General features: G+C 47.8%; 1 protein-coding gene across 1 annotated transcript; it reads left to right on the top strand.

Annotated features, from left to right (window-relative positions):
* Positions 1-3,833: 3,833 nt before the first annotated feature.
* Mrgprd (MAS related GPR family member D) lies at positions 3,834-4,799 on the top strand. The gene has a single exon (XM_028770889.1). It carries the CDS (start codon positions 3,834-3,836, stop codon positions 4,797-4,799), a length of 966 nt encoding a protein of 321 aa, XP_028626722.1.
* The last annotated feature ends 4,203 nt before the right edge of the window (positions 4,800-9,002 follow it).

Here is a 9,002-nt window from a genome sequence, read left to right as displayed (position 1 = left end):
AGAGAGAGAGAGAGAGAGAGAGAGAGAGAGAGAGAGAGAGAGAGAGAATAACAACTAAAGAGGAGAGAGGCGAGCCAGGGGGAAAAAACAGAAATATTTATTTTAAGCTGAATAGCGGGGAATGGAAACACATGAACAGACATTGCACTCATTTCGGACGGAAAGCTCAGTGCTATCAGAGCCAAGGGACAGGGCTGAAGGATATCCCAGGGACTTGGGTGACACTTTCAAGGCACAAGCAGTATCCCTTTCCCCTTGCCAGGAGTATTTCCCTGGAGGTATACACACCCCTCTGCTAGAGATGGGGCAGCTCACCTGGGTCAGGAGGGTTCTTGGCTCTGCTGGGGAACAGAGAACAAGCCTCAGGCTCAAAATTCTTAAGGGAACCCCAAAGCTAACCCAAAGCTCCCCCAAAGGCTAAGTGATGCTGGATTCCAAAAGAACCCAACAGGTCCTTAGCAATAAGGTTCTGCGTGTTCCTCATGTGCTGGGCACAGGTCCTGGCTGTGGCCTATGAAAGGGAAGGCTGTTGAGGGTGGCTCTACCGGTTCTCGAGTCCGAACTGTACCTGCTGCTGAGCTCAACGGGGAGAGCACACTCTCCTCTCCCAAGTTCAAGGTTAACTGCCAGCAGCACAGCTGCGTGGCCAAAACAAACCTGGCACTCTGCTTTTGACAACATGTGCTCTATGCAGTTGCTGTAACAGTGACCACAGAACAAACAGCTTCAAACAGAAAGTCTGAAGGCTGGGCCAGTGGGATGGCTCAAGGCACTTGCTGCAAAGCCTGACAACTTGAGTTTAACTCTAGAATTTACATGGTCGAAGGAGAGAACAGACTTCAACACATTGTCCTCTGACTTTCACATAACTGCTGAGGCATGTGCATGTGAGTACTTGCATGCACACACACACACACACACACACACGAATGCACACACATATGTATGCTCGAGTACTTAAAATAAACTAACAAATAAATAACTGAAATAAAAACAAGAAATTTAAGTTTATCCTCAGCAACACAGGGATTTTGAGGCTAGCCTGGGCTACATGAGACCCTGTCTCAGAAGCAAAACAAAAACTGTCTGTTTTGGTCCAGGTTCAGAAACAGGTTGCCCTCTCTCCAAAGCCCCTTCCTTTCCTTGGTCCCATCTTGGCTTCCTTTCCATCTTCTTTGATAAGACCATGCTAGGAAAGGGTAGGGAATTCCTCCCCATCTGGTGTCCCAACCTCCAACACTGTGGAAGGAGAGAACCATCCCAGGAAGTCATCTCCTGACCCTTGAAGACAGGTGCCCCACCCCACCCCAAGAAGAAAACAACTGAATATAAGAGAAAGAGATGTTTTATACAGAGTTCTTGAAAAACAAACCCCTGACAAAATGAGAAAGCAAGCAAGCAAATAAAAGTGGCAGAAAATTGTAGTTTTAAAAAATTATAAAGAGAGGGGCTAGAAAGATGGCTCAGTGGTTAAGAGCACTGACTACTCTTCCAGAGGTCCTGAGTTCAATTCCCAGCAACCATATGGTGGCTCACAGCCATCTGTAGTGGGATCTGATGTCTTCATCTAGGGTGTCTGAAGACAGCTACAGTGTACTCCTATGCATTAAATAAGTAAATAAATATTTTTTAAAAGAATTATGAAAATCTGGAAGTGGTGGTATATGCCTTTGATTCTAGCACTCAGGAGGCAGAGATAGAACAATTCCTGTGACTTTGAGGCCAGCCTGGACTAAGTCGTGAACTCCAAACCAACTATGGCTACATAGTGCGACCCTGTCTCAAAAATAAAATAAAATAAAATAAAATAAAATAAAATAAAATAAAATAAAATAAAATAAAATAACATAACATAAAATAAAATAAAATAAAATGGAGCTGGAGAGATAGCTTTGTGTTAAGAGCACTTCCTGCTCTTTCAGACCTGAGTTCAGTTCCCAGGATCCATTCCAGGTGACTCACAGCCATTTGTAACTCCAGTTTGAGGGCATCTGACACTGTCTTTCTGGCCTCTTTAGGCACCTACAGATATGTTATACACACACTGAGGTACATGCACATAAGTAAAAGGAAAAACAATTTTCTTCCAGGCATGGTGTTGCACACCTTTAATCCCAGCACTCAGGAGTCAGAGGCAGGGGAGTCTCTGAGTTCAAGTTCAACTAGCCTGGTCTCAAGTTCCAGAATAGCCAGGATTACACAAAGAAACCCTGGAGAGAGAGAGAGAGAGAGAGAGAGAGAGAGAGAGAGAGAGAGAGAGAGAGAGAATGCTGCAGTGAGTTTTATACTGACAAGTGGGAACCCAGAAGGCAGGAATACTTTTATATTAACACATTACGTGTTCTATGCAGTGCTACTCAAACAGGGTTGAAAGCCTGACTAGTCATTAAACACGAACAGTCGGATTTGCAGCTTTTTTTTTTTGGAGCTCTGAAGTCCAGTCCCACACACACAGAAATGACCAGACAGATGGTTTTACCTTCTGCCAAGCCTACAAAGAAAGTGGATCTCACAGGATACAAACTGTTCTGGAAAGCAGAGGAGCAGCCGCATCTCCAAGCCATTTATAACCACAATAACAACAGACAGAAGCCACGTGGAGATTTTATCTCTGAGCGAGGACTAAGGTGCTTGGAACAAGAGCAGGTCACCATTGGGTGCAAGTGACACACAGCTGCAATTGGGAAGCACAGGCAGGGGGGTCAGGGGTTCTGAACCAGCCTGGCTTACATGATACCCTGTCTAAAAAAAAAAAAAAACCCTCAAACTAGGTAAATGAAGAGGAGGAGGAAAAGGAGTGGAAAAAGGAGTGGAAAGGCGGGCTGGAGAGATGCTTCAGTGGTTTAGAGCACTTGCTGTTCTTGCCGAGGACCCACATGGCAGCTCACAGCAATAATTTCAGTTCCAAGGAATGTGACATCCTCTCCTGACCTCCACGGGCACTGCATGTGTGGTACACACATATGTGCCGGCAAAACATCCATATTCATAAAATAAAAAGTTTTTTTAAATGATGAAATTAGGCTGGGTGTGATGTAATCCTAACTCTTGAGATGCAAGGCAGGATCTCAAGATCCTGAATTCAAGTTCATCCTTGGCTACATAAGGAGTTTGAGGCCAGCCTGGGCTACATGAGACCCTGTCTCAAAAAGAGAGAGAGAGAGAGAGAGAGAGAGAGAGAGAGAGAGAGAGAGAGAGAGAGAGAGAGAGAGAACCAAGTGATGGTGGCACATGCCTTTAATTCCAGCACACGGATGGTAGAGGCAGGAAGATCTCTGAGTTCAAGTCCAGCCTGGTCTACATAGTGAGTTTGAGACCACAACTGCCAAAGGAGTTCTGATTGGCTGGCCTTGATGCAGGCCAAGCTATCAAGGAAGCCACCCGAGACACTTGATACATGGGAAGGGACTTAAAATACCAGGTGTGAAATAGCCAGTGTATGCATGAACCTGATTGGATGCCCCTACCTCACCTCATCTATGAGGTTTTTTGTTGTTGTTTTTGTTTGTTTGTTTGTTTGTTTTTGTTTTGTTTTAAAATGTTCTGTTTTGTCCTCTGGTTTTATATCCCAAATCCAGCTGTCTTCCTGATATATTAGCTTCTGAATAAAGATAATTTTTGCTGGCTTGAACTTGGTTTCATAGTGGAGTATTCCCAAATTCTTGGACTCTAACAGGAGAAGAAAAGAAAGAAAATAAAAAGAAACTCGAGCCGGGAGACAGGTGGAGTATATGTCTGGTGTCTGTCTGGTCCTGTGGTAGAGTCAGGCACAATGGGAGCCCCGGTTGTCCATAACACAGCATTTAACCTGGGTTCTTTTTCCTCCCTTAGGAATGAACTATACTCCTGACAGCAGCCCAGCTCCAGGTCTGACCGTCAGTCCCACCATGGACCCTGTGACCTGGGTCTACTTTTTGGTGACATTCCTGGCCATGGCCACCTGTGTGTGTGGGATGGCAGGCAACTCCGTGGTGATTTGGCTCCTGAGCTTCCACAGTGAGCAGAGGTCCCCCTTCTGTGTCTACGTGCTCAACCTGGCGGTGGCTGACTTCCTCTTCCTGCTCTGCATGGCCTCCCTTCTCAGCCTGGAAACAGGGCCCCTGCTCACAGCCAGCACCTCCGCCAGAGTCTACGAGGGGATGAGGAGAATCAAGTACTTTGCCTATACAGCAGGACTGAGCCTGCTGACGGCCATCAGCACCCAGCGCTGCCTCTCCGTGCTTTTCCCCATCTGGTATAAGTGCCACCGGCCCCAGCACCTGTCAGCGGTGGTATGTGGTGCACTCTGGGCACTGGCCCTCCTGATGAACTTCCTGGCTTCTTTCTTCTGCGTCCAGTTCTGGCATCCCAACGAATACCAGTGCTTCAAGGTGGACATGGTTTTCAACAGTCTTATCCTGGGGATCTTCATGCCGGTCATGGTCCTAACCAGTGCCATCATCTTCATCCGGGTGCGGAGGAACAGCCTGCTGCAGAGACGGCGGCCCCGGCGGCTGTTCGTGGTCATCCTGGCTTCCGTCCTTGTCTTCCTCACCTGTTCTCTGCCTTTGGGCATCAACTGGTTCTTACTCTACTGGGTGGAACTGCCACGGGATGTGAGGCTCCTGTATATCTGCGCGTCACGCTTCTCTTCGTCTTTGAGCAGCAGCGCCAACCCGGTTATCTACTTCCTCGTGGGTAGCCAGAAGAGCCACCGGCTGCAGGAGTCCCTGGGTGCTGTGCTGGGGCGGGCACTTCGGGATGAGCCTGAGCCAGAGGGCAGGGAAACTCCATCCACATGTACCAATGATGGGGTCTGAAGGCAGCCCACCTAGGACCTCCTCCAAAGCCCTGCCCAGCCCTTCCCTAAAAGTACCCAGCAAGCCTGCAGTGCAAAGGCCTTGCACCTCAAAATGTTGGGATCACTTTCCTCTCTGCCAGGGGGTCCACCACTATCACCTTGTGCTCCTAATCTAATCTAGGAGGTAAGGCAACATGTCTTTCTGTTTTACCCGTTTAGACACAGATCCTAGCTTTGGGTCCCATCCTGGGCAATGCTGGCTGGGAAATGGAGTCTCCCAGTGGAGAGAGCATCTCATGCAGATGGAGTAGGTCTTTCTTAGGCCCCTTGTCTCCCTGAGATGGCATCTATCCTAGCTTCATTTCCATTGCTGTGACAAGTTCCCTGACAAAAGGCGGCACAGGGGAAGATGTTGTTTACTTGGCTTACAACTACAGTTCACAGCCCATCATTTTGGGGAAGTCAAGGCAGAAATGTAAGCAACTAGAGAAATCACACACAAAGTCAAGAACAGTAAGAGTACAAATGCATAGGTCCATCCCTGATTGCTTGCTCTCAGCTGGCTTATTATATTCTCTCTTATTCTGGTCACAATTATCTGCCTAGGGAATGGTGTTGCCCACAGCAGGCTGGGGCTTCCTGTGTTAATCAACAGTCAAGACAATCCCTCATAGACATGCCCATGAGCTAACCTGATCTAGACAATTCCTCACTGAGGCTCTCATCCCAAGTGATTCTAGGTTGTGTCAAGTTGACAGTTAAAGCTAAACAGCACAGCATCTTGGACCTGAGGATACACTGGTAACATCATTTAGTGCACAAAGTGGTGGCTCTGATGCACATGTCACAGCGCCTCCAGCATGTTGTGTGACTTTTCCTGGCATGACGTGATGACACACATCCCAGATAGGGCACTCATGAAGACCAAGGAACAATTCCATCTAATCACAGTCTGATGAACCAATTTACACACAGAAGGGTGGGTCAGGGGTCACTTATAGAGATGTAGTTCCGTGTTACAGAATTGTAGGTGACCCTGAAACAGCCACATCACTGAAAAGTCCCTCTCCAGCATGGATGACAATTTCCAGAGGTTGTGTAGATGAAGAGCTCCCGTTACTTAACCTACGCTTCTCTTACTAGCACCTCCCTAAACCAAGACAACTGGAATGGGATTACATGCATCCAAGAGGAGGTGTAAGAGGAAGAGAGAAGAGTCTCAGCCCTTACCATCTCCTTTCATAAGGGAATTCCCGCAGGCTTCATCCTTAAAGGTCTCTGGTGGGAACTCTGAGCTGCTTGGTTACAGTGACAATGGCTATGATTGATACTCAGAGAAAAGAATGCCACTTTCTCTGACCCACATCTCACTGTCCTCATCCCCCACCTGACCCCTGGCCCACTCTCGGGCCCTGACTTGGCCTGTGGGGTTCTTTTGTACCCCCTTTTCCCTGAGGTGTCTGCACCAGTTAACCTTGTGACAGGAGAGGGTAGAAACATGGCAGCCAGAGTCTGGGAAGAGAAAAAGAGGGACAGGACAGAAAGAGGTTGCTAAACAGGCAAAGCTCTGCTGGAGGTGGGCACAGCATGGAGCTTGAGGTAACAGCCTGTGGACTTGCTTCAGGCCAGCTCCTAGAGGATCTGGAAGGCTTTTGCACAAGCCAGTGTGCCATGTTCGAGGTGACAAAGATACTGGTCACATATGTCAAAATGGCATCTTGGACCCTATAAACCTGTAGGATCCTCACATGCTAACAGTAAATGACAACAAAAAAAGAAAAGAAGAAGAAAAAAGACATGTTTCTGACCTCCTGACTGACTTCTTTGAATCCTGGACTTCGCCTTTGACACTAACCGGTGAGCAGTTCTGAGTCACCTGCCCTCTACCTGAAAGTCACCTCCGTGGGCACATCCCCAGCTATTGGCCTAAGAACCCTCTCTGGAATCTCAGGGGGTTGTTTAGCACATGGGTTTTGGTTTTTTTTTTGAGCCCCTCCCCATTAGGAAAATGATCCCCCTTGGGGAGCATATCCGGGTCTGTGTGTATACCAGGCAGGGCTAACGGTGGTGAGTGGCAGGCTCAGTCATTTTCAGTTTTAAAAGATTATTTTTAAGCATGGTACAGGTAGGCAGATCCCTGACTTTGAGGCCAGTTTGGCCTACAGAGTGAGTTCCAGGATAGCCAGGGCTTTGTAGAAAGACCTAGTCTCAAGCCTGCCCCTCCTCCCACCCTCACTCCCACCACCAAAAAGAGGTTACTATACAGGTGTCTTGCCTGCATGTATGTCTATGTGCCATAGGTGTGGCCAGGAGAGGGTGTCAGAGCCCCTGGAACTGGAGTTACGGGTGGTTGTGAGCCACCATGAGGGCTCAGTCTTCTTTTTACTTTTTAATTTGAGACAAGAGCATTGCTATTAGCCCCAGCCAGATTTAAACTATGTAGCCCAGGCTGGCCATTATCTGTTATCCTCCTATCTCAGTCTCCTGAGTGTTTACAATAGTCTACACCCAGCTCCTTTTCACTTTTTGAGATAGGGTCTTCGTCAGACCTGCATGCAGTCATTTGGCAGATGTAGCTGTTAGTAATTTTCTACTCTGAACTACTAGTTTGGGTGACAGTAGCTAGATTGGCAGAGTTTGAGTGGGGTTAGTTAAATTTAGTGGAGTAAATATAAAAGGAAGGGCCCATATAAAATCCTCCTGCCTCAGCTTCCAGAGTCTCTGGGATTACAGGCTTGCCTGTGCTTGTTCTCGAGCCAGATCCAATAGTGGCCTGAGTGGTTCCTGTCACACTGCTGGAGCAAAGGCCAGAGGCACAGGGGCCTGGCCACAAAGTGCTAGGAGTTAGATGGGAGATTTGGTCATGTATCAGACCTCTCAGAAATCATAGCAGTAAGTACCACATGGAGAGGACCAGACCAGCAGATGGGGGTGGTGGGGTGGTGGGATGAGGCTAGAAAGCTGCCAACTTCCTGGAGGGGCCAGGTGCTGTCCAGGCCTGAGGTCAGAGAGAAAGGCATTGAGAACTGGGTGATCGCCCAATGGTTAGAGCCCCTTACTGGCAAAGAAGAGGAGAATCCAAAACTAACTGCCCCAGCCTTCCCCTGACAGCTGGGAGCCTGCATCCTCCTGTGATCCCCCAGAAACTCCTCTGATAGGGAAGGGTGTACCCTAAGTCCCTACACAGCCCTAAGGGCTCCTGGATTTACCTTATTCACCTAATCCACCCATGCAATGCATCCCCAGAGCCACCTCACAATCCCCCTCTCAGAAGAGTGGGAGGGCAGGGGTCCTTAGCAACCTATTGAGATGTAACTTGAGGCCACCAAAAGGGTGTGTGTGGCTATGCTTGGACATCACAGCTGCTCTGCCCTGAGTCCATCAGACCACACTTGGGTAGTCTTACCTCCTGCTACTCTCATTGGAAGCCAACACCCATGCCTTGGGTGCACTTCACCTTCTCCGGAGTGTCTCTCTTTCTCCTAACTCTCATGTTTAAGGCTATAGTAAAATATATTTCAGGTTCAATAAACTCTGTCTCAAAAACATAACGATGAGGTGGAACCAATGGAAGAAATACAGAAATGTCCACCTCCATATTCAGACACACATGCACACACCTACACTAACCCATACTCGTATACACACACACACACACACACACACACACACACACACACACACGCACATGTTTTGGTAGGTACCCACATCTGTGCATGCAAGTGCTGTTGACCCCACAGGGTGAGAATAAGACCACTACCACAATTTTTGAGCCAAATTTGAAGCAAGCTTTATTAAATACTGCCCAGGAGAATGGACACTGGCCAGGTCCATACCCAGGATTCCCAGAAAACGGCCACGAATTACCTTAGTCAGGTGCTTATAAAGGCAAAATCCACCAGGCTAGATACTTCCCACCTTCATCCAATAGGGAACAAGCATACATCCTGACACACTTCCTGCCTATGTGTGATCTGCTTATCCTCTGTATTTGGGGCAACCAAGCTTGTTTACAGAAGTGAAAGCACGTGGCTTGTTATCTTACATGAACATTGCCTAGCATTTCAGGAAGTTATCTGTCTTTGGGCAAGTGGGGCTTACAGCTTAGAGGAATTTTTGTTTCATAGATCTCTTAAGCACAATAAACTTAAAACATAACTTTAGCCCTTGCAAAACTCTCTCTCTCTCTCTCTCTCTCTCTCTCTCTCTCTCTCTCTCTCTC

Source organism: Grammomys surdaster, unplaced genomic scaffold (assembly GCF_004785775.1).
Source record: "Grammomys surdaster isolate TR1022 unplaced genomic scaffold, NIH_TR_1.0 205, whole genome shotgun sequence".
In the NCBI taxonomy this organism is placed as follows: Eukaryota; Metazoa; Chordata; class Mammalia; order Rodentia; family Muridae; genus Grammomys; species Grammomys surdaster.
This window is presented reverse-complemented; position numbering and strand designations above follow the sequence as displayed.

Bases quoted from the DNA above. Each gene is read 5' to 3' on its own strand.
- Mrgprd (XM_028770889.1), top strand. From the start codon at position 3,834: ATGAACTATACTCCTGACAGCAGCCCAGCTCCAGGTCTGACCGTCAGT.